Source organism: Oncorhynchus clarkii, chromosome 1 (genome assembly GCF_045791955.1).
Source record: "Oncorhynchus clarkii lewisi isolate Uvic-CL-2024 chromosome 1, UVic_Ocla_1.0, whole genome shotgun sequence".
Taxonomy (NCBI): Eukaryota; Metazoa; Chordata; class Actinopteri; order Salmoniformes; family Salmonidae; genus Oncorhynchus; species Oncorhynchus clarkii.
Window position 1 is genome coordinate 60779807 of NC_092147.1, and position 24674 is coordinate 60804480.

The window sequence follows — 24674 nt, forward strand, 5'->3', positions numbered from 1 at the left end:
ACAAATAAAACTAAATTGCACAAATCCTGTATCACACAAATACACAAATAGAATAACACACGTATAAAGAAGAGAACCTGATTATTACACTATTGCACTTCGAACAAGAAACATACAAACTAAATTGCACAACTGCCATCTAAACCCTGACCTTTCTTGCCTTCCTTCATGCAAAGTCATCAATTACATCATCATAAGAAATCTGTCCAGCAATTGCATGGTTAATACTGATGACAGCAAGGCCACTAAGGCGTTCCTGTGACATGGTGGACCTGAGGTAGGGTTTGATGAGCTTCAGCTTCGAATAGCTCCTCTCTGCTTCAGCTACGGTCACTGGAAGAGTAAGACAAATTCTGAGAGCAGTCCACACATTTGGATACATCTCTGAGAGCTCCCTTTCATGTATAAATATCAGCAGCTCAAGCAGGGTCATGGTCTTCGATGGCAAGTCAGTTCTTCAGTTCCTGTGCAAGCTCTCTGCCATCCAAGTCTGAGTGTTCTTTATAGTGCAGTCTCATACTAAGGGCCTCACATTGTTCTGTCAGCTCCTTATTTGAGAGACTTTGGAAGGTTGACAGCACTTCAAACTTCTCTCCCACATTTTCCAATGGGGAAAATCTTTCCTGACAGGCTGAGGTTGTAGCATCAACAACGGCATTGAACAATGTCACCTCCAGCTTCATCAGGGCATCACTCAAAGGCTCATCAAATGATTTGTATGAAAAGTGTCGCTTTGTGGACCTCAGCCTTTTTTGCTGTAGAACGACCGCTACATTCATACCCTCGCAAATATCCTTGGCTGACGTTTGTGCAGCCATAAAGCCTGGTGCCCTGTAGTTGCTGAGACCTCTCTCTGTCTTTCTGAGAAGACTGACTGCAACATCCACATGCATACTGGGAGACGGCATCAGCTTGCTCACATGTTGGATCTGGCTCAAGATGTCATACCACACCACTGTACAGATGCTGAAGCGGTATGATCCCACCTCCTCTGACAAGGACTGGGCCTCAATCTTTATCACAGTATCTTTGGTTTGATCCCTCACCTCAATCAGTGCCTCTCTCACCGCTGCTGCCTGATACCTCAGTGGCTCGACACTCTTAACTTTACTCTCCCAACTTGCATCGGTCCACATCTTCAAAGTGATGTCCACATGTTTTTTCTGGATGGCCCATTGCTGTGTGGAGGCTGAGAACAAGATGTACAGTTTGTGTAAGATGCCAAAGTAACCTGTGGCATTGACAGAACTTTTAGCAGCATCAGCCACAACCAGGTTCAATGTGGCACAAATGGATTCATTTGGATTCATTTCCAAGAGTCTGGCTTGGACACACTTGTTTTTGCCTCCCATGTTGGCCTCATTATCACAAGACTGTCCACTGCAGTCCTCAAAATGATTTTTTAGCTCCTCTAATCTTTTGAGAATCAGGGATGTCAAATGTTGGCCCGTGGACTCCTCTGACTCCAAAACCCCATAAAATGTTCCTTTATGTGGGGTTCCTCCTTCAGTGACACAATTCTAATCACAACTGACAACTGTGGCTGACATCTAATTGTTTGTGTTTCTGCTGGTCAGAGGGAGCAGGTGCTCCGCGTTAAACGAATGACGCATCGACAACAAACCTTTGGGCATCACTGGGGCCAAGCTTCCTGCCATCCAGGACCTCTATATCAGGCGGTGTCAGAGGAAGGCCCTAAAAATGATCAAAGACTCCAGCCACCCTAGTCATAGACTGTTCTCTCTGCTACCTCACGGCAAGCGGTACCGGAGGTCCAAAAGGCTCCTTAAGAGCGTCTACCCCCAAGCCATAAGACTCCTGAACAGCTAATCAAAGGGCTACCCAGATCCCTCTTTTACACTGCTGCTACTCTTTGTTTATAATCTATAGTCACATTAACATAGTCACATTAACTCTACCTGCATGTACATATTAACTCAGCTACCTCTACTAACCGGTGCCCCTGCACATTGACTCTGTACCGGTACCCTCTGTATACAGCCTCACTGTTATTTTACTGCTGCTGTTGAATTATTTGTTACTTTTCTATTTTCTATGTTTTATTTAACACTTATTTATTTATTTTTATTAACTTCTTAAAGCATTGTTGGTTAAGGTCTTGTAAGTAAGCATTTCACTGTTCACCTGTTGTATTCGGCGTGTGACAAATAACATTAGATTTGAAGATATGTGAATTGTTTTGGTTGCCATTGAAAGGTTGCCATTGAAAGGAGTGATTACTGGGGTAGCAGTAAATGTGAAAGTTGACTGAAGGGGAAGATTCCCGGTGTTTGTGATTCTCATCGTTTGGTGCGATGCAGACAGGGTGGTGTGAGTGGTGAAACAGAAGAGTCGTTGCCTGTTCTTTTGAGTTTTGATGTTGAGTCTTTGCCAGACAAAGTTGATGTTAGGATATATAAGTTACACATTGTTTTTACAGGTGTCAAGTTTATGGGCATGTGGCAGTGTAACAGTATAGCTTCTGACCCTCTCCTCACCCCTACCTGGGCTCTGCACACAGACAACAGTCACCCTCGAAGCATCGTTACCCATCAAGCCACAAAAGCCAGAGCAAGGGGAACAAGTACTTCAAGGCCTCAGAGCGAGTGACGTCACCGATTGAAACGCTATTAGCGCGCACCACCGCTAACTAGCTAGCCATTTCACATCGGTTACACTCACCCCCCTTTTGACCCCCTCTTTTTCCGCAGCAACCAGTGATCCGGGTCAACAGCATCAATGTAAAAGTATAGCTTCCGTCCCTCTCCTCACCCCTACCTGGGCTTGAACCAGGGACTCTCTACACACAGACAACAGTCACCCACGAAGCATTGTTACCCATCGCGCCACAAAAGCCACAGCCCTTGCAGAGCAAAGGGAACATTCACTCAGAGTGAAGTGAAGGCCTCAGAGCGAGTGAAGTCACCGATTGAAACGCTATTAGCGTGCACCACCGCTAACTAGCTAGCCATTTCACATCGGCTACAGCAGCAGTGTGGTCCCTAGGTGTGAGAATTGTGCAGAAGGGCACGAGACAAAGGAATGTGTAGACTTTTGGAAAGTAGTGGTATGTGTTAATTGTAGTGGTGCCCATGGGGTTGGGGATCAGAAATGTCCAGTGTGAGAGAGGCAGGTTGAGGTTTCCATGGTTAGAGTAGCGCAGAAGTTGTCAAATGCTGTGGCAGTGAAGAAAGTGGAGGAAGATGGGTCAAGGGATCCCAATGGGAGTGGTGTGAGTAATAGATCTGTACCAGTACAGAGGGATACCTAGTCAGTTGTACAACTGAATGGCTTCAACTGAAATGTGTCTTCAACATTTAACCCAACCCCTCTGAATCAGAGTGGTGCGGGGGCTGCCTTAATCAACATCCACATCTTCAGCACCCAGGGAACAATGGGTTAACTGCCTTGCTCATGGCCAAGAACAACATATTTTTTTACCTTGTAGCTCAGGGATTCGATCCAGCAACATTTCAGTTACTAGGCCCAACGCTCTAACCACTACACTATAGGCCAACAGGTGCCATATGCTTCACTAAGATTGTATTGTTTGCATTGTATAGCAATGATTATCAACTGTACTGCATGGATAGAATGTAAGTCGCAGAACATTTTGGTTGTGGTGACAGCTGCAGAGGTATTTGGGTGTAATAAACTTGACGTCATAAGAGTTACAGGGTGTGTTGAGTGGTGGTGTCCCGTCCTTTCAGGCTGTTGGCCTGAAATATGACTAAATAGATATAAATAGTGGAGTAGGGTGGTGGGTTTTTAGTGAGTGAAGGGTTAGATGGTAGTGTATTTGTTGATTTATATTTTTTGTAATTATTTTTTTTAAAGCAAAATGTAAGGGAATTGTATTCCAGTCTAGTAGGTGGCCGTAATGCAACATTTATTGAATGCCAACCACCGTTAAACCCAAAGAAGAAGAAAGAAGCTCACATGGCAGAGGTGTGTTTGCCATGTTCACGAGAGCCTGCGAGCTGAGCGCTGCGCAGATTGCCAAGCGTGATCAAGAAAATCAAGACATTTGCAGAAACTGGCAAACAAACCACAGCATACAAATAGTGTGCTGTGGTTTGATCTGCAATATGTTTATTTATATATTTATATTCAAAAAGCCAATTTTACAAGGGATTGCAAATGTGTTTTACCTAGCTACATAAGTTAAGTGCCATTACGCAGCCTACCTGCGCAAAACATTTGTATGACGCCCTAAAACAACGTCATAATACAAGATGGCAGCCACCGTTGGGAGACTACTAAAGACCTCTGTGAGTTCATTTAGGAATATATGTTTATGTTACCAGTAGTAGTGTGCTGCATTGAAATGCAAACGGTATAATGGCAATTTATCATTTCGTTGTGGCTATATAAATTGGCAATGCCAATTGTAAGAGGAGTTGCAATGAGTCTCATCTTAGATATTGACAGCTACGTCACTGTAACTGCGTGACCGTCTTCAGAACAAATCCCTCTGCTCAAAGGCTTAGCAGCTAATGCCAAATTAAGTAAAAAATCTAAATATACAATCATTTGTTATACTAAGTGTCTAATGCTCTTCAGCGCCAATAACAGTTGTCACGATGTGCAATGTGTCTCTCTTGCCCTCTTTAACGTCAGTGTTCATTTTGGCACTCTTTTAAAACAAATGTTATTTAGTCTAGTCTTAGTCGATTTGACCAATATATCATTAAGTCTTAGGGCCATTTTTGTCATTTGAATAATGATTTTAGTCTAGGTATTTTCAAAATCACAAACAGTGGGTAATTTTAGTCATCTGAATGCCCTTTAATATTTGTCACATTTTCACATCACATTCGTATTGCCTCATTAACCTATAGTAAACATACAGTGCCTTCAGAAAGTATTCACACACCTTCACTTTTTCCACATTTTGTTGTGTTACAGCCTGAATTTAAAATTGATTAAATTCAGATTTGTTTTGTCACTGGCCTTCACACAATACGCCATAATGTCAATTTATTTTACCTTTATTTAACTAGGCAAGTCAGTTAAGAACAAATTCTTATTTTCAATGACGGCCTAGGAACAGTGGGTTAACTGCCTTGTTCAGGGGCACAACGACAGATTTGTACCTTGTCAGCTCTGGGGTTTGAACTTTCAACCTTCCGGTTACTAGTCCAAGACATTTGCAGAAACTGCCAAACAAACCACAGCATACAAATAGTGTGCTGTGGTTTGACCACTAGGCTACCCTGTCAATGTGGAATTAGGTTTATTACATTTGTACAAATGAATAAAAATGAATCTGAAATGTCTTAAGTCAATAAGTATTCAACCACTTTGTTATGGCAAGACTTAATAAGTTCGGGAGTAAACATTTGCTTAACAAGTCACATCATAATTTGCATGGACTCACTCTGTGTGCAATAATAGTGTTTAACATGATGTGTAAATGACTGCCTAATCTCTGTACCCCACACATACAATTATCTGTAAGGTCCCTCAGCCGAGCAGTGAATTTTAAACACATATTCAACCACAAAGACAAGGGAGGTTTTCTATCCCTTTGAGCATGGTGAAGTTATATTGAACAAAAATATAAAATGCGACAATTTCAAAGATTTTACTGAGTTACAGTTAAAATAAAGAAATCAGTCAATTGAAATAAATTAATTAGGCCCTAATCTATGTATTTCACATGACTGAGAATACAGATATGCATGCATCTATTGGTTGCATCTTTAAAACATTTTTTTTAAAGTATGGGTGTGGCTCAAAAAAGCAGTCCGTATCTGGTGTGTCCACCATTTGCCTCATGCATAGCGACTTATTCCTTGCATAGCGTTGATCAGGCAGTTGATTGTGGAATGTTATCCACTCGTCCACACGATGCCATACACATGGTCTGCGTGTCCGAAAACAATGTTGAAGGCGGCTTATGTTAGAGAGATTAACATGACATTTTCTGGCAACAGCTCTGGTGGACATTTCTCCAGTCCGCATGCCATCGCATGCTCCCTCAACTTGAGACATCTGTGGCATTGTGTTGTGTAACAAAACTGCACATTTTAGAGTGGCCCTTTATCTCTCAAGTGAGAGAGAAATCTATACGTAGCCTTACTGTTGTTTTACTATTAAACTCAGTGCTGCTATTGTTTTTAATTTCGTAAAGAGACATGTGTTTCTTAACCAGGCAAAGGGTATCTAACTAGAAGGCTGGTGGTGACTGGTTAGCTACGGGGAAACAAGAGTCACCTTATTACTTATTACAAAGAAGCTCTCAATCTCTCCAAAAGCTCATGTCCAGTCCATTTAGTAGTCCGATTTTAGTCACAGAGATAATTTCATCTCGTTTTAGTAAACTGAAATGAAAATCATTTTAGTTCAGTTATAGATTTTTTTTTCAGGGTTTATTTAGTCAGTCTCATCAATTGCCACATAAAAATACATGTTTGACGGATAAGTTAATCCATTTTTGTTGGTGAAATGAACACTGCTCACATCAAGGTAATAGTTGCATCTGGAGGACTGAAAGCAGCTTTGCCACATGGAACTTCAGTGAGCAAGGCCTCAAGAATTCTCACCCATCCTGCACTCCAGAAGGCCGGTTTATCCACCAGTAGGTATTGACTGTAGACCTTCGGGACAGGGAATGAAGTTGATCAAAGTGAGCGATAGATGCACTTCTTGTCATTGTGATGTAAATATAGAATCAACGTTATTCATTATATCACAATATCTTTCTCCCAATAGGTCCTGGCAAGTGGGCTCCAGCTGTCACTCAACATGCACCACATTTTAAAGCTACAGCTGTCCACAATGGCGAGTTTAAGGAGATGGGCCTAGATGACTTTAAGGGCAAATACCTGGTTCTTTTCTTCTACCCACTCGATTTGTGAGTACCTCTATTCCTCTGGAAAGACAAGAATGGATTGCTTTGATTAGCTGCATGTGGTGTACACAATCTGTGACTTTATTCATCTTCACAATTTAAGGAATGATTTAGCGGCCTATTCCCTTTGCACTACAGATACCTAAGCAATAGATTGTGGATGTGACATTCTATATATGTTTTTTAAACATTTCTTTGTCTCCTTACAGCACATTTGTTTGCCCGACAGAGATCATCTCGTTCAGTGACAAGGCCAGCGAGTTCCATGACATCAACTGTGAAGTGGTGGGCGTGTCAGTGGACTCTCACTTCGCCCACCTGGCATGGATAAACACCCCACGCAAGGTACAGTGGGTGTACATAGACTTACCAGTATTCTATATACATTCAGCCGCTAGTGAAAGTCAACACAACCCTTGCACAGTCTTCACATTTTTGCTTTGCTGCCTTAAAATTTAATCTAAAAAGGAATACGTTTGCACAACACTTAGGGCAACATTTATCCATTGTTTTTGTCAAATTTGCACGAGTTCTGTAAATTTGATTGGGAATCATTAATGCACAGCAATATTCAAACCTTGTCTCTGATTTTCAAGCAAATTGAAGTCAAATCGGAGACTGGACAACTCAGGAACACTCAACACCTCTTGTAAAGCCATTCTGGTGTGTCTTCGAACTTAAAGGTCCAATGCAGCTATTTCAATCTCAATATCAAGTCATTTCTTGTTAACAATTAAGTACTGTGATTGTTTTCAATTAAAATGATCAAAAATAAACCAAAAGAGCTTCTTAGCAAAGAGCAATTTCTCAAGCAAGAATTTTGCTAGGACTGTCTGGGTGGGGAGGGGAAAACTGAAAAATAGCTGTTGTTGGCAGAGAGGTTTGGAACTCTCTTGTCTATTAACAAATTTACTGCCGGAGGCAGGCCAAAACTCCATCCCACCAAAATAGGCTGAAATTGTACTATTAGACAGGCACTGTACCAATAGATCCTACTGCTCACCTACAAGGCCCTCCATAACTTTCTGACCTCCTCTACACGCACACTCCCTCCCACTGTCTCTGCTCCTCTGACTCTGGACTACATACCATCCCAAAGACAATACCATGGAGGACTGGGCATTCAGCTCCACTGCCCTCAAACTCTGAAACTCTGCCACTCTGACTCCATCACCACTTTCAAAACCAGCTTCAGAACCCACCTCTTCCGTCTGGCTTTCCCCTCAACTTAGCTTGCCCCCTTACTCAGCCCTAGCTTAAGCTAAGTAGCTTTTATTTCAATTTTAGTTGTTTTATCCCTGTTTTTAGTTTTTTTTTTTTTACACTCTTTGCTCTACAGTGTCCTTGTTTTTTTTTTTTTTAAGGTGCTTTAAATCCCATATAGTATTATTATACAGACAGTGTTCCATAGACACAAACAGCAGTTGTGCTACATGCTAATCATTTGTCATGGCGTCTTATTCTCAGGCTGGAGGTTTGGGTGAAATCCACATCCCCCTGCTGGCAGACCTCAACAAACAGGTGTCCAGAGACTATGGTGTACTTCTGGAGGGCCCTGGCATTGCACTGAGGTACAGTAACTATGGTTGCGTCCCAAACGGCACCCTGTTCCCAATATACAGTGCATTCGGAAAGTATTCTGACCCTGTCAATTTTTTCACATCTTGTTACGTTACACAGCCTTAATCTAAAATGGATTAAATTGCTTTTTTCCCCCCCTCATCGATCTACGACACACAATACCCGATAATGACAAAGCAAAGACAGTTTTTTCGAAATTTTTGCAACTTTTTATTACAACAAAAGTATTCAGACCCCTAAGTATTCAGACCCTTTACTCAGTACTTAGTTGAAGCACCTTTGGCAGCGATTATAGACTCAAGTCTTCTTGGGTATGACGCTACAAGCTTTGCACACCTGTATTTGGGGATTTTCTCCCATTCTCTGCAGATCCTCTCAAGCTCTGTCAGGTTGGATGGGGAGCGTCGCTGCACAGCTATTTTCAGGTTTAACAGAGATGTTCTATCAGGTTCAAGTCCGGGCTACTCAAGGACATTCAGAGACTTGTCCCAAAGCCACTCCTGCTTTGCCTTGGCTGTGTGCTTAGGTTCGTTGACATGTTGAAAGGTGAACCTTCGCCCCAGTCTGATGTCCTGAGTGCCCTGGAGCTTGTTTAAATTAAGGATCTCTCTGTACTTTGCTCCATTCATCTTTCCCTCGATCCTGACTAGTCTTGCAGTCCCTGCCGCTGAAAAACATCCCCACAGCATGATGCCACCACCACACTTCACCGTAGGGATGGTGCCAGGTTTCCTCCAGACATGACACTTGGCATTCAGGCCAAATAATTCAATTTTGGTTTCATCAGACCAGAGAATCTTGTTTCTCATGGTCTGAGTCCTTTTAGGTGCCTTTTTGTCAAACTCCAAATGGGTTGTCATGTGCCTTCATCTGGCTGCAGAGATGGTTGTCCTTCTGGAAGGTTCTCCCATCTCCAGAGGAACTCTGTCAGAGTGACCATTGGGTTCTTGGACACCTCCCTGACCAAGGCCCTTCTCCCCCGATTGCTCTAGGAAGAGTCTTGGTGGTTCTAAACTTATTCCATTTAAGAATGATGGAGGCCACTGTGTTCTTGGGGACCATATATAGACAGGTGTGCCTTTTCAAAATCATGTCCCATTAATTGAATTTACAACAGGTGGACTCCAATCAAGTTGTAGAAACATCTCAAGGATGATCAATGGAAACAGGATGCACCTGAACTCAATTTTGAAGTCTCATAGCAAAGGGTCTGAATACGTCTGTAAATAAGGTATTTCCCAAGCTGTTTAAAGGCAGTCAACTTAGTGTATGTAAACTTCTGGCCCACTGGAATTGTGATACAGTGAATTATAAGTGAAATAGTCTGTAAACAATTGTTGGAAAAATTACTTGTCATGCACAAAGTAGATGTCCTAAACGACTTGCCAAAACTATAGTTATGAGAAATTTGTGGAGTGATTGAAAAAAAGTTTTAATAACCCCAACCTAAGTGTATGTAAATACATATTCAGACAAACTGCCTCACGTAAATGAACATAGAATTTTAGACACTGTATATCATGGATTTCTACCCTGACATTAAGTAGTTGTCCATTGTTCATTAGGGGACTGTTTATCATTGATCCAAATGGGGTGGTGAAGCACATGAGCGTCAACGACCTGCCAGTGGGCCGCTGTGTGGACGAGACCCTGCGTCTGGTGAGGGCCTTCCAGTTTGTGGAGACTCACGGTGAAGTGTGCCCTGCTAGCTGGACCCCTGACTCTCCTACGGTGAGGCCACTCCCCTTCACACCCCACCAGGCCCTCAGACATCTGAAATAAATACAAACACCAAAAAAATGTGTAGCAAAGTCTTGGTCTCATCAGTTCTTCTTTTTCAGATCAAGCCAACTCCCGAAGGTTCAAAGGAGTACTTTGAGAAGGTCAACGACTAGAGGACTTGCACTTCACAGCTTAATATTCAATAAATTATCCACAACTGAAAAGAAAACACTGAATAGATATACCAAATATTTTCCATTAGGTTTAGATTTAAAAAAGGTGCATTTGTGTTCAAAGCAATCAGAAAAATACTTGTCAGAGTTGAAATATGTCATCCTGTTAGCTAGCTTCATGAACTTAATGTAATAAAGTTTCCCTTTCATCACATTGCTTGTATTGAGCCTACATTTTTGCATTATTTTAAATGGTTCTAAAATTGAAAAGAGCATGTACATGCATATTGTAAAGAGAATGAGGTCTGACAGTGTCAAAATAAGGAAGGGGAAAAGCAGCCATCACACCAGTTTTATTCTACCGATTCAAAAGTGTGATCATACAGATTGTATTTTCCCAAAACAGTGTCCAAAGAATATTGCTTCTGGTCTTGGATAGTTGAAAAAAGAAAGGAATCAGTTACGAAATGTATAAGCCAGACAATGTAACTATTTACAAACCATGCCTGTATAACCCCTGTACATAAAGATGTTTATTTTGTTCATTTTTTACAGCAAGTTAATATGCAGGTTTAAAATGTCTTTAGACATATAGTACACAACATGAGGTGCCAAAAATCAACTTCAGTATTGGAAATGAGAAAGGTATTGCCACTTCTCATACATTTAAGGTACATACTGTATTTTACAGCAACAACGAAAAGGTTTTAAAACACTGCAGCACTGTATGTAGCTATGAACACATCTAGTTAAGTGTACATAAATGTCACTTCTGTGGAAACTAGCACAATTGCCTCATTTCATCTGACATTCACAATGTTTCAGGTTATAAAAACCAAAGATAACGTGAGGGACATGGCTGACCAAAGAATGGAGAGCTGTTTAAAGCATACATCTAACCAAATAAACAGTCAGTTTTCTGTCATCTCACTCTTTGGCAAGCAGCCAGCACACACTTCTTTGAATTTGAGACTGCTACATGAGATGTCCACAACCAGGGAAAGTGAAGGAAATGTAGATAACGAATGGCCAAACAAAATGGAATTTGATAAGCATATGTTTCGATGGAAACTTCATGCAATTTCAGGCAAGATAACAGCGCCACCCCATCCCAAGCACCAAAACAGAAAAAAAAACAAAATATAGATTTTTGTTTATAACCGAATGATTTAAAAAAAGCCCCCAAAAAAACCCTGTAGTAAATCTGTACAACCAAAATACATTTGAGATCTACATCTAAAGTTACATTATTAAGGTTATATACACTTTTCCCCCTATCCATATATTATCTTTACAAGTAGACTTCATTCAAACCCAAACATTAAGAAAACATAAGCGGGAAATTGAATCACATCAAACATCCATTTAAAACAATCTCATTTATACTGTACTTCAAAACCAACAGTTATTCACTTGTTCCTTTCGCAAAATGTTTCTTTTTCTTCTTTTTTTTTCATCTGTACAGCAAACTTCAGCAGATCTAAAATATTTATCTTGGTTGGTTGGTTGATTTTAAACTACTGTATTTGGAAATTAGATAGTCAAAATATGAGAATGGTTCTAACTCTGATAAGTTAGTATAACATCCAGTATATGTTAAGTGTCTAGTGTAGCTAGTAAAAATGAATGTGGAAGTCAGAATATAATAATATAATGGAATTCTGAGTGACATTAATACAAAATAGAATCAAGTCAGAGCATGGACGCAAACCCAACTCTCCAATATTCTAATACAATAGAACAAAGGCTTTCAATATGGCCTCTTCACTGAAGAGAGCTAGACTATTCCATAATAAAGATCTTTATGTTCTCTGGTGGTGGGTGGGACTGGATTGGAAAAGGGGAAGCCATGTTACGTTTTGAACAGCATCTGCTTCAGAACGTTGGTTGAATACAATTGATAAAAACAGAACCGGTTAGGATTTTCTTTTTCCGCAGTTTTGCTCTTGTACAATCTTTGTTTTGCAACATTCAAATTCATTCAGAAAAAGGAGAACTACATTTGTACAAAGTGAGATACCGCGAAAAAAAAAGTATGTTGGGGAAAGCGTCAGCTTATCTGTGGATCCCTTGCTTGCATCTGTCCTAGTCAATTTTCACATTTGTGTAGATCTTCCTCACGAAGGCACTTGTTCCCACATACCCAACAGCTCCTACAAAAAGATATTGTTGTAATGTGTCATTGCATCAATAACCATGTATGTTTGCCACTGTCTGAGCTACATTTAAAAGATTGTGTTTACGGAATAACCTCCAAAGCCTAAACTGTAATATCATACGAATTCCAATACTTGGATCAAATCAGATGCTGTGAAAAGTGAAGTGGAACTCACCACACATAATTCCCAGAGAAGAACTAAACACTGCCATGTAGCCAAAGTAAAAGGACGTCTGGAACAGACCATACATCCTGAAACAGATGGGACAAAACAATTGTCAGCGGAGGTAATACACAGGAAGACACTGCTGAAACATCTTTCATACACATACAGTACTGTATGTAGGGATGGGCATTTTGAAAAAAAAAATGTCTATGTTGAGGCACTTTCATGAAAATATTGGAGTACTCGCACGTTAGTGTGAAATGAGGCTGAGAGCAAAAGGTTTGCTGCATACTATCCAATTACACATAAACTGAAAACAAAACTTAAAATAGGGTCCAAATGCAGCCGTTTTGAGCTCAATATCAAATCATTTCAGGGTAACAAGTATCTTATTGTAATTGTTTTCAATAAAAGGAAACAAAGATTCTTAGCAAAGAGTAATTTCTCAAGCAAAAATTGATAGGTACCACTCCCAGACAAATTTTCACAATATTATTCCAACCTCAGATGAGTTAGCTGACAAAGTCACGAAAACTATTCACACGCTTCAATGGGGCAGTGAAGTCTGAGAAGTTGTGATTCTGGATGGCCAGATAACTACCAACAATGACAAGAAACTGCCATGTGGGGAATCGTAAGTGACTTGTTTTTAGCTAGTTTCATCTAGTTTTTGATACCATGTCTTGTTTGTAGGTGTTTTGACTGATTTCATGTCAATGCTAATATGGCTAAAATTAGCTAGCTAGCTAACCAAACAACTAACAATGTATTTGAAAGACAAAAAGTGCTCATTGTGCAAATATACTTATGATTTCAATAAAAATGTTCACTGCACCTGAAATAGTCCAAACAAACACATCTTATGAGTGAAATTCTGTCAGTGATTATACATTTCACCTGTTGAACGGTTTCATTTGTACATTGAGTATTTGAATTGAGTACTAGCGCCCATCCCTAATCTGACAGAATGCTTTAGGGCAACACAGTCTTGTTTTCTACAGTCAACAGATGATTTATTTCAGTTGTGTACAATATGCATTTTATATAATAAAAATAATATTGGAACTCACTTTGTTTTGAAGAAATAGTAGTAAAAGGAGTACATGTAAACATAAACTGCAGTGGATGCAGCAGAGAGAAAGCTTGTCCATTGCCTGAGAGGAGAAAAAAACACAGAACGTAAATTAAAAAGCACAAATACCATAGCCAGCCTGAGGATGGTGTGTTTCAGGATTTTCCTGAACACAAAATATACTGTATTCAGCTGTGTTATAGTTCTTAAACTAGACATGCAATTATACTTACGCCTAATCACACCAAGTGGTGTATAAGGCCCACACACACAAGGTCCCTCCATTTAATTAATGGAATTAATCCATTTAATTCATTAATGATTCATGTAATTAATTACTACAGATGGTCTTTAACTCACCATCTGTAGTCCTCAGCATTGAGGAGGAAGTAAGTGCAGACAATTGTGACACACACGGTGACAATGCAGAGGATAACCAGGACCAGCATCATGAACCCATATACGTAGTAGATCTTATAGGCCCAAAATGAAGTGAAGATGAAGTACCTGGAAAATAAGAAGCAAACAATGCATTTCCACTTCCAGCCATGCACAGGTTTTATATGGTGAATTAACGATTTGCCAAAACAAAGGACACCACCATAAAGTGTCTAAATAGGGATGTTGGGCCACCAAAACAGCTTCAACGTGCCTAAGCATAGACTCTACAAGTGTCTGGAACTCTATTGGAGGGATGTGCCACGATTCTTATACAAAAAAATTATATAAAATTTGGTGTTTTGTTAATTGTGGTGGAAAATTCATAGTCAGACACCGCTCCAGAATCTCCCATAAGTGTTCAATTGGGTTGAGATCTGGTGACCGAGACAGCCATGGCATATGGCAGGGTTCACCAACTGGCGTCCGCGGGCGATTTTATTTGGCTCCCCGAAGTTCTTCGCAAAAATATTGTTGGACATAAAATACTGAAAAAATGTAATCAAATCGGCTCCAGGTGATTTTAATTTAGGAAATCTGTTCCAAAATATTCCCACGCATAATACAGATATATATGTGACCATCTACAAAACGTAAGCAAGGTGTGAAATGATTATGTTTTAGTCAAATATTATATCCATTTGGGCTGCTTGCGGTCAATTTACAGTCTACAAATGATTTGTAATTATGTTCCGGCCCCCTGACCATCCGCTCAATACAAAAATTGTCCCGCAGCTGAATCTAGTTGATCCCTAGCATATGGTTTACATCACATGTCAAACTCATTCCCTGAAGGGGTGAGAGAGTGCAGGTGTTTGTTTTACTTGATTGATTGATTAATTAAAGGTCGATGATTAGTTAGGAACTCCCCTCTTCTGGTTGTCTTGGGCTTAATTGAAAGGAAAAAACAAAAACCAGCAGAAATCTAGGCCCTCCGTGTAATGAGTTTTAAACCCCTGATTTACATTGTTTTCAGGCGCATCAAATTATTCAGTGGCTACTCGTGCCCTGTGGATGGGGGCATTGTCATCCTGGAAAGAGATCACTTCCATCATAATATAAATGCTTCAACATAGGTTGAATTTGATCACTCAGAATGGCTGTGTATTTATTGGCATTTACCTTGCCCTCTAAGGCAGGGTTTCCTAACACTCTCCTCGTGCCCACCCCAGATGTTTCATATTTTTGTTTTAACCCTAAACTGGCACACCTGATTCAATTAGCCACCTAATCATCAAGCATTTGACTATTTGAATCAGGTGTGCTAGTTTAGGGTTAAAACAAAGGTGTGAAATGTCTGGGAAATGCACCCCACAACATAAGAGCTGCCAGAAACCTCATTTACTCAAGTATTTCCTTTATTTTGGTAGTTACTATACTATAAACTATATACAGGTGAGGTTAAAGTGAGGCGGGACTTACATTTCAATGAAAATGGAACCAAATGGAAGGATTCCTCCCAGACAGACAATGACAGCTGGCTCCATGAACCTGTAAAATGTGATCAGTCTACAATCAGAGACATACAAGGAGCAAACACAGTCCATATCAGCACTTGGGCCCAAATAAAAAAACACTTGGGCCTCCAATAAATATGAAAACAAATGTCACACATACATGGCTATTATTAAGTAATGCTGTACAACAAAGATCAGAGTCATAGATACCATTTCTTCTCAGGGATTGGCCGTGGCACTGCATTGACTCGACAAGGAAAGTTGGGCTGGCCAGAGAGGTTTCTTCCCAGAATGGTTCCCACAAGGTTGAGTGGCAGGATAACAAACAAACAAATACAGCAAACAGCCACCTGAAAACAAAATGCAATAGTAGAATCCACGAGAAAGGTTTCATAGTGAGAGCAAACAATATTTCCAAAAAGAAACCTTTTGGTTCATTTGATTTACACACCAATAGGAAGACGGAATAAATCGGCATGCCAATTACTATGAGAGAAAAATGTGCTCGTTGTTTAGGCAGGTGTTGGCTAAGCGGAGGGAGTGGGCGTCGACACTCTAAACTCACCATGGTGCCAAAGGGGATGGCTCGGGAGGCATGGTAGTACATGGCGATGAAGTTGATGAAGAAGGCTGTCCCACACACCATGGCAGGGATCAGGAAGGCCCCGATAAACATCTGTTTAATCCACCGTCTGCCTATAGGATCAAATATCATCAGTTATCATAAGGGTGCACATTATGGGTGAATTGCAATAATCCACCATGTGTTATTTACACAATCACACTAACAATGTAGCCTAATTTGTCAATACCCATGTCAATAGGTTTCAAACAGTATTCTACACCAGGTATCACAAACAATGGTTTGACAACCCAAGCTACATGTTCAGGTTAAGAAAATGTCATAGGTGACAATGTTCTGCTCGGCAAAACTGCCCTTGCAGAGTGCAGTAATAATGGATTTGTGCTGTGTAGGAACTGAGTTTCTATTTTGAAGAAAAACCCTTTCATACCTCCTTGTTTTGCATACAAACTTCCGCCAAAATAGCCATTGACGGGAGAGGTGGCAGCATATACAAAGATGGCTGTGCTCAGCATAGATCCTCTCCTGTAGAGACAAATGCGAAGCCACACACACATTAGACAGCAGTGAAGAAACACACTATTAGGTTGCTATCTGCAGGTGGCGCCCATCACTTACTCAGTGTACAGATCCTCAATCATGGCCACGATGATGACGATGAAAGAGACCGAGAAGATCTGGCATCCAGAGCCAATAAGGGAGGAGAAGATCATGGGGTGGCTTGACGGCCGGAACACGTCTCCATGGACCTGCTTCCATCCATACTCATCCCCCAGGTCCCTGTCCTGCAGCAGGGAGAAGCAGGAAAGGGCCAGGGGTACATTAAAGACAAAAAGGACATGCAGCTAGCCAAAATTCGACGAAGCACTGGAGCCTAAACTATCACAGCAAAAAAATGTAAGTGCATGTTGTTCAATGTAAGATTCTGTCATTAATGCTACCGAGGCCATGAAACGTTACCATGTCATCCATTTCCTCCTCTTTGCTGTATCTAGCATAGTCTTTTCTTAGCGTTCTCATCAGGATCATGGACACCAGGCCAACCAAGAAGATAACCATCATGAAGGAGTTGAAGATGGAAAACCAGTGAATCTAAAGAAGGGAAAATAGATTTGTTTCATTACCACACCACAGGGAATATCAAAAATGCACACACAGAACCCATCCCTAGATTCTTCCGCTTGATTATAGAACAATGGCATCCTTGAGAATTGGTCAAACAGGCTGGCCACTTTTCCTGTATTGTGCAGTTCAGTGCAAAATTGCATTATTTTTTCAGAGAAGAAGAAACTTACTCTATGTTGGAAAAAAGATGGATCAAGATACTTGTCAAATCTGTCTTCAAACTTCACATCTGACTTCTTCCACTTTACCTGTGGTAAAAAAACGAGATGTTTTACTCAATTGTTCCTTTGGCGAACGAGCCACGTATGGATGACGACGACGTGGGTGACCTTACTTTATGTAAAACAATATAAAGCTCTGTGTGGGAAATGTCATCACACTTCAAATACGTATTCAAGCCTGTGTATAATAGAAAAATCCAGTCCCATTTCCCCATCTCTGACAAGAAAATGCAAATACTTACAGAGTACGACATTGCAATTCTTGTGTTGGGCACAAGCTTGACTTTGCCTTCACTTGTCAGGTTGACATCGACAATACGGTTGCCATTGAAGCCGATCTCCAATTTCTTGTAAGTCCACAGATAATGATCCTCTCCATTTTCATCTGCCTCACCGACAATTCCTAGAAAATAGAGAGAGGTGTGGGATGAGTGCACTACTACCAGAAATGCACTGGCAACTTGGCAAGTCTGGTGTGGAACGCAGTAAGCAGATCCAGGGCTTAAAGTCTATATTTATTCATACTCAGAATAGTATTCCGTATGGGTATGAAAACTTGGGCCATCTGCCCCACCTCCTGTGCATACATATATTTGTACATACATACAGTGCTTTGCAAAAGTATTCAGAACCCTTGGGTTTGTTCAACATTTATTGCCTTACAAAGTGGGATTAAAATAGATTTCATTGTCATTTGTATCACCAATCGACAAAACTGTCAAATTAGAAGAAAAAAGTTATTATTTTAAAATTATAAGTAAAATAAGTAGTGAGCCCATTTGTTTAAGCAAGCCTAAATTCAAGAGTCAAATTTGGCTTAACAAATCACATTAAGGTACATGGACTCACTGTGAAATAATAGGGGTTGACATGATTTTTGTATGACCCTTCCTCAGTCCCCCTAACAAATCAAATGTTATTGGTCACATACACATGGCTAGCAGTGTAGCGAAATGCTTATGCGTCTAGATCTGACAGTGCAGCAGTATCTAACAGGTAATATCTAACAGATTCCACAACAAAACCTAATACACACAATCTAGTTAAGGAATTGGATAATAATATATAGTATAAAATATATGGATGAGCAGTGACAGAGCGACTAAGATGCAATAGATAGTGAATGATACAGTATATACATGAGATGAGTAATGCGAGATATGTAAACATTCTTAAAGTGGCATTATTAAAGTGACTAGTGTTCCATTTATTAAAGTGGCCAATGATATCAATTCTGTAGGTAGGCAGCCGCCTCTCTGTGCTAATGATGGCTGTTTAACAATCTGATGGGCTTGAGATAGAAGCTGTTTTTCAATATCTCTGTCCCAGCTTTGATGCACCTGTACGGACCTCGCCTTCTGGATGGAAGCGGGGTGAACAGGTAGTGGCCCAGGTGGTTAGTGTCCTTGATGACGTTTAACATTTGTAAAGATCCCTCAGTCAAGTACTGGATTTCTACAAAGACAAGGGAGCTCTTCGAATGCCTCAAAGGGCAGTGATTGGTACATGGGTAACAATAAAATCAGATAGAATATTTCTTTAAGCATGGTCAGTTAATAATTATGCTGTGGATTATGTATGAAACCACCCAGACACATGAAAGATAGTCATCCTTCTGAACTGAGCAGCAGGACAGGAATGAAACTGCTCAGTGATGTTTAAAATCACCAATGTCCTCATAACTACAGAGTTAAATGGCTGTGACGGGAGAGAGCCGAGGACAGATCAACAACATTGTAGTGACTCCTCGCGATTGTGAGGCCGGTTGGACGTACTGTCAAATTCTCTAAAACGACATTGGAGGTGGCTTATGGTAGAGAAATTAACATTTAATTATCTGGCAACAGCTCTGGTGGACATTCCTGCAGTCAGAATATCAATTGCACACCCCCTCAACACTTGAAGACATCTGTGACAAAACTGCACCTTTTAGAGTGGCCTTCTGTCCCCAGCACAAGGTACACCTGTGTAATAATCAGCTTCTTAATATGCCACACCTGTCAGGTGAATGGATTATCTTGGCAAACGCTCACTAACAGGGTAGTAAACATTTGTGCACAAAATTTGAGAGAAATAAGCTGTGTGTGCATTTGGAATATTTCTGGGATCTCTTATTTCAGCTCATGAAACATGGGGCCAACACTTTACATGCTGCGTTTATATTTTTGTTCAGTGTATCTGCATTTACTGTTTTTGCACTCATCACATACGCTGTTGCTACTGTTTATGATCTGTCACTTTATTCCTAGTTATATGCACATATCTACCTCAATTACCTTGTACCCCTGCACATCGACTCGGTACTGGTGCCCTGTGTCTATAGTCAAGACTTATTGTGTATTCATTATTGGGTGTTTAACTTTTCTATTATTTCTCACTGCATTGTTGGGAAGGGCCCGTAAGAAAGCATTTCACTGTTAGTCTACACTGGTTGTTTTTAAGTAGCATGTGACAAATATAATTTGATTTGGATGCCTGACATTGGCAAATACTGGGGAGTTTCAGAATAAAAAGTAAATGGGATGAAGCTAAGCACAGGCTAAATCCTTGAGGAAGACCTGCTTTACACCAGGGACTGGGTGAAGAATTCATCTTTCAGCAGGACAATAACATACAACAGCCAAATCTGCACTGGCTTTGCTTACAAAGAAGACGGTGAATGTTCCTGAGTGACCATGTTACCGTTTTGACTTAAATCTGCTTAACAATATATGGCAAGACTTAAACTGCCATCTAGCCATGATCCCCAACATCTTGACAGAGCTTGAAGAATTTTGAAAAGAAAAATAACATTCCGAAGTGTTGTGTGTAGATGAAAATTGTTTAAAAAAAATGACAAATCGTTCTCATTTTGTAACACAAAATGAAGAAATCCAAGGAGTTTAGCCAATGTATATTACAGGACCAAAAGTATGTGGACACCTGCTCGTTGAGCAGCTCATTCCAAAATCATGGGCGTTAATATAGAGTTGGTACCGCCTTTGCTACTATAACAGCCTCCACTCTTCTGGGAAGGCTTTCAACTAGATGTTGGAACATCGCTGCAGGGACTTGCTTCCATTCAGCCACAAGAACATTAGTGAGGTCGGGCACTGATGTCGGGCGAAATTGCCTGGCTCGCAATTGGCATTTCAATTCATCCCAAAGGTGTTCGATGGGGTTGAGGTCAGGGCTCTGTGCAGGCCAGTCAAGTTCTTACACACTGGGGCCTCCTGAGTGGTGCGCAGTGGTCTAAGGCACTACATTGCAGATCTGAGGCACCACTACAGCCTCAGGTTCAATCCCAGGCTGTGTCACAGCCGGCCGTGACCCCCAAGAGGTGGCTAACAATTGGCCCAGCGTCGTCTGGTTTAGGGGAGGGTTTGGCAGGGGGATTCCTTGGCTCATCGTGCTCCAGCAACTCCATGTGACGGGCCAGGCGCCTGCAAGCTAACTTCGGTCGTCAGTTGGATGGTGTTTCCTCCGACACATTGGTACAGCTGGATTCCGGGTTAAGTGAGCAGTGTTAAAAAGCAGCGCGGCTTGGCAGGTCAAGGACTCTCGACCTTTGCCTCTCCCGGGTCTGTTGGGGAGTTGCAGCAAAGAAACAAGACCATAAGTACCAATTGGATATCACAAAATTGGGGAGAAAAGGGTGTAAAAAATGTATAAATACAAAAAGTTCTTCCACACCAATCTCGATAAACCTCAAACCCAGAGTTGTCCGTCGGACTGCCATATGGTGAAGCGTGATTCATCACTCCAGAGAACGCGTCCAATGACAGCAAGCTTTTACACCAATCCAGGTGACGCTTGGCATTGTGCATGGTGATCTTATGCTTGTGTGCCGCTGCTCAGCCATGGAAACCCATTTCTTGAGGCTCCCAACGAACAGTTATTGCACTGACGTTGCTTCCAGAGGCAGTTTAGTAGTGAGTGTTGCAAATGAGGACAGACAAAAACTATTTTTGGGCCTACCACTTTGCGGCTGAGACGTTTCTACTTCACAATAATAGCACTTACAGTTGACCAGGGAAGCTCTAGCAGGGCAGACATTTGACCAATTGACTTTTTGGAAAGGTGGCATCCTATAACGGTGCCATGTTGAATGTCACAGAGTCTGTCTGTGGAGTTTGCATGGCTGTGTACTAAATTTTATACACCTGTCAGCAACGGGCGAGGCTGAAATAGCAGAATCCACCAATTTGAAGTGTATCTATTTATGATTGTTTCCCTTTAGAAACAGGTCATTGACCATGATTGATGTCTTGGTTACCTGTACCAAGTTGAAAACATAATAAATCTGTAGTAAGGCTAGGCTGATTCACATTACAACTATAGGCCCAATGAAAAGATCTGCTGTGAACCCAAATACAATGAAGTTCAGGAAAATGTGGTTTGTAGTTACCATTCAATGTAAAAGACCTCTATGTTTAAGACCTTCCTCATTACAGAACTGGGCCCATCTCAGCCATGGTGAACTAGGCTTTTCCATACATAACCTTATGTAATGTTCAAACTAGTTTCTATAACAACCAGTGTGAGAGGCAACAGATAAGCCCAGAAAAGTAGAATGTTCAGAATTAACTTTGGATGCTTTCTTTTCAACTGCCTCTGGAGCATGACTTTGAATCCTCGTAACTAAATTACAGGACAAGTCACAACAGGCTGTGTAGCAAGATCACTCACCCCAGATGGGTAAGTCATCAATGTACATTTGGTACCAATAGTGATTCTTAATGGCATATACAAAGGCATCCCGTTTGGCTTTGTCCAGCTCGATTTCACAGTAAGTTGTTTGCATGACTTCATCTGTGAGAACAAAACAACATAAAGTGTTGGCATTAGTATGGCATAACACACTACAAGAAGAAATGCAAGTGTAGGCTGCTTTTGGATCTAACCTCATGCTAGGAAAGATTATATTGACTACTCCAAATCAAACAATGCTGATCAAATAGTGACTAATAATATAACTTTTTATTAAAGGCACAGCTGCCTGTGGGTGTAGCTTTTTGGATACCTTTGAACTTGATGTCTAGGCCACTGAACTCCAGCTCGACTCCCTGCAGAGCCTCTCCTAGCGTTTCATGGTAGTGGCTAATAGTCTTTTTGGTGCCCACACAGAAGGGCAGGGAGAAGTATTTGTATGTTTCTTGTCTGTTGTGGTAAGGCCCCACCGTATTCATCCATAACACCACCTCTTCTTTATCTGTGTACTACAAAGTGGAAGAAAGACATTACACATTTCAAACATGCTATACTTGTTTTGCTTGTCGTCAGATGGCACCATTCGGTATTCTATTCAGCCAACATGGTAGTCTATTCCAAGCAGATTCCAGCCGTAAAGATAATCAGATATCAGCTGTTTGTGACAAAAATACACAAAGTTAATATTTAAATGACCCATGTCAAAAACCAATGAACACATGACATACAAGCATGAGTCAACAGCAACGAAATGCATACAGGTCTTTTCAACCTGAGTGACAGCTATCAAGTTCAAGCTCTGTCATTAGTCGTTTTAATCTTGACAGTTATGGGCATAAGACAATGCAGATACAACAACGTGCATTGGTAACTAAGGATGTCTGCATGCAGCTAGCTGGTTGGTTGTGTAGTTAGTTAACGTTACCTAGCCAGATTTTCCTTCAGCACTAAGTGCGGATACAAACGTAATAGCTGGCTACGGTACTACAGGTTGAAGCATGATCAAACCACACATCAAGACGTGCAAAATAATGTTATTCCCAATTGTACTAGAAAACACGGAAAGCGATTTGAGTTTGTCTTGACCATTGGATGTCCTACATAGAATGACAGGCCTGAATAACCGGATATGGAGTCTTCGCACTGACATACTAGCTAGTTGGCTAGGGCATATTCCTAGCAGATATTTTGGAATATTTAGCTAACTAGCAAGTCAAGCAACTAAATAACCAAATCCTATGGATGACTGGTTAAGCAAATGATTGCCCCCAATCAGATATAGCTAGGCCTACTACTATGCACGGATGTCACTGGCTGGCTAACTACTGCTTGCTAGCTTCTTTGCTAGCTAGCTTCTTTGCTAGCAAACGTTAGCTAGCTAATGCTACGTGGTCCCCCATGTTAACTTGTTCGCGAACGTTAGTTCTTGTATTAATTATTTATCAACCTTTAAAGTGTTTCACCTAAAATATTAACTACATACATTATTCCTCTTATCGCACATATAAGCTAATCGGTTTACTAATATAGCTAACGAGCCAGAATGTGCATTAATTTCACCACCACACACACGGCTTTACATTTTCAATCGGCCTCAAATGATCTTACCGTGTGTTCGTGTTCATCTGCCTCGATCGGCATTAATAACTCGGCAAACGAAAAAAAGGCCACAACTGCAATCTTCCACCTGGAAGACCCCATCCTTTTCTAGGGGAAAGTTTACAGATTTGGGATGTTAGCTTTCTTAGGGCTATCCCACCTTCTTCCTGGTTGTATGACAGTGGCAGTTTTTTAGGATGCTCTTCAGACGCATATGGCGTAAATTGCCTCACGAGCTCACATCGTATTCGCATGTGATTGACGCGTACATGTCACATGGCTTGTACTCGCCAATCAATGTCGAAGGCGATGAAGAAACGTTGAATAATGTAACTCCGGCTGTTGGCTTACACATTCCGCCACTTTCAGCCACGTCATCCGACTGCGAGAACCAGAATTTAATAATGGGAATTGATGGGAAATGATGTAAATATATCACTAGCCACTTTAAACAATGCTACCTTATATAAATGTTACTTACCCTACATTATTCATCTCATACGCATACGTATATACTGTACTCTATATCATCGACGGTATCCTTATGTAATACATGTATCACTAGCCACTTTATACTATACTATGCCACTTTGTTTACATACTCATCTCATTTGTACATACTGTACCCGATACCATCTACTGTATCTTGCCTATGCTGCTCTGTACCATCACTCATTCATATATCCTTATGTACATATTCTTTATCCCCTTACACTGTGTACAAGACAGTAGTTTTGGAATTGTTAGTTAGATTACTTGTTATTACTGCATTGTCGGAACTAGAAGCACAAGCATTTCGCTACACTCGCATTAACATCTGCTAACCATGTGTAT

At 40.9% G+C, this 24674-nt stretch overlaps 2 protein-coding genes across 2 annotated transcripts; one reads left to right on the plus strand and one right to left on the minus strand.

The window, feature by feature from the left end:
• The first annotated feature begins 3939 nt into the window (after nucleotides 1–3939).
• LOC139409921 (thioredoxin-dependent peroxide reductase, mitochondrial-like) lies at nucleotides 3940–10546 on the plus strand. The gene is made up of 7 exons (XM_071155337.1): nucleotides 3940–4271; nucleotides 6472–6583; nucleotides 6718–6859; nucleotides 7066–7201; nucleotides 8324–8427; nucleotides 10003–10168; nucleotides 10279–10546. Exons 1-7 carry the CDS (start codon nucleotides 4236–4238, stop codon nucleotides 10330–10332), a joined length of 750 nt encoding a protein of 249 aa, XP_071011438.1. The 5' UTR covers nucleotides 3940–4235; the 3' UTR covers nucleotides 10333–10546.
• A 123-nt stretch (nucleotides 10547–10669) lies between these two features.
• LOC139409910 (transmembrane 9 superfamily member 3) lies at nucleotides 10670–24224 on the minus strand. The gene is made up of 15 exons (XM_071155326.1): nucleotides 23850–24224; nucleotides 22555–22750; nucleotides 22221–22343; nucleotides 17795–17955; nucleotides 17502–17579; nucleotides 17167–17298; nucleotides 16825–16991; nucleotides 16637–16731; nucleotides 16189–16319; nucleotides 15834–15973; nucleotides 15589–15657; nucleotides 14089–14235; nucleotides 13727–13810; nucleotides 12666–12742; nucleotides 10670–12485 (listed from the first exon to the last, which is right to left on the minus strand). Exons 1-15 carry the CDS (start codon nucleotides 23940–23942, stop codon nucleotides 12418–12420), a joined length of 1761 nt encoding a protein of 586 aa, XP_071011427.1. The 5' UTR covers nucleotides 23943–24224; the 3' UTR covers nucleotides 10670–12417.
• Nucleotides 24225–24674: the final 450 nt, after the last annotated feature.

Excerpts from the sequence above, each read along its gene's own strand:
- LOC139409921 (XM_071155337.1), top strand. The coding sequence starts at position 4,236 with ATGGCAGCCACCGTTGGGAGACTACTAAAGACCTCT. Across the intron at positions 4,272-6,471 it reads GGAGACTACTAAAGACCTCT|GTAATAGTTGCATCTGGAGG; the intron begins GTGAGTTCATTT and ends GCTCACATCAAG. Across the intron at positions 6,584-6,717 it reads GAAGGCCGGTTTATCCACCA|GTCCTGGCAAGTGGGCTCCA; the intron begins GTAGGTATTGAC and ends TTCTCCCAATAG.
- LOC139409910 (XM_071155326.1), bottom strand. The coding sequence starts at position 23,942 with ATGGGGTCTTCCAGGTGGAAGATTGCAGTTGTGGCCTTTTTTTCGTTT. Across the intron at positions 16,732-16,824 it reads ATTGAGGATCTGTACACTGA|GAGAGGATCTATGCTGAGCA; the intron begins GTAAGTGATGGG and ends TTGTCTCTACAG. Across the intron at positions 13,811-14,088 it reads AATGCTGAGGACTACAGATG|GCAATGGACAAGCTTTCTCT; the intron begins GTGAGTTAAAGA and ends TTCTCCTCTCAG.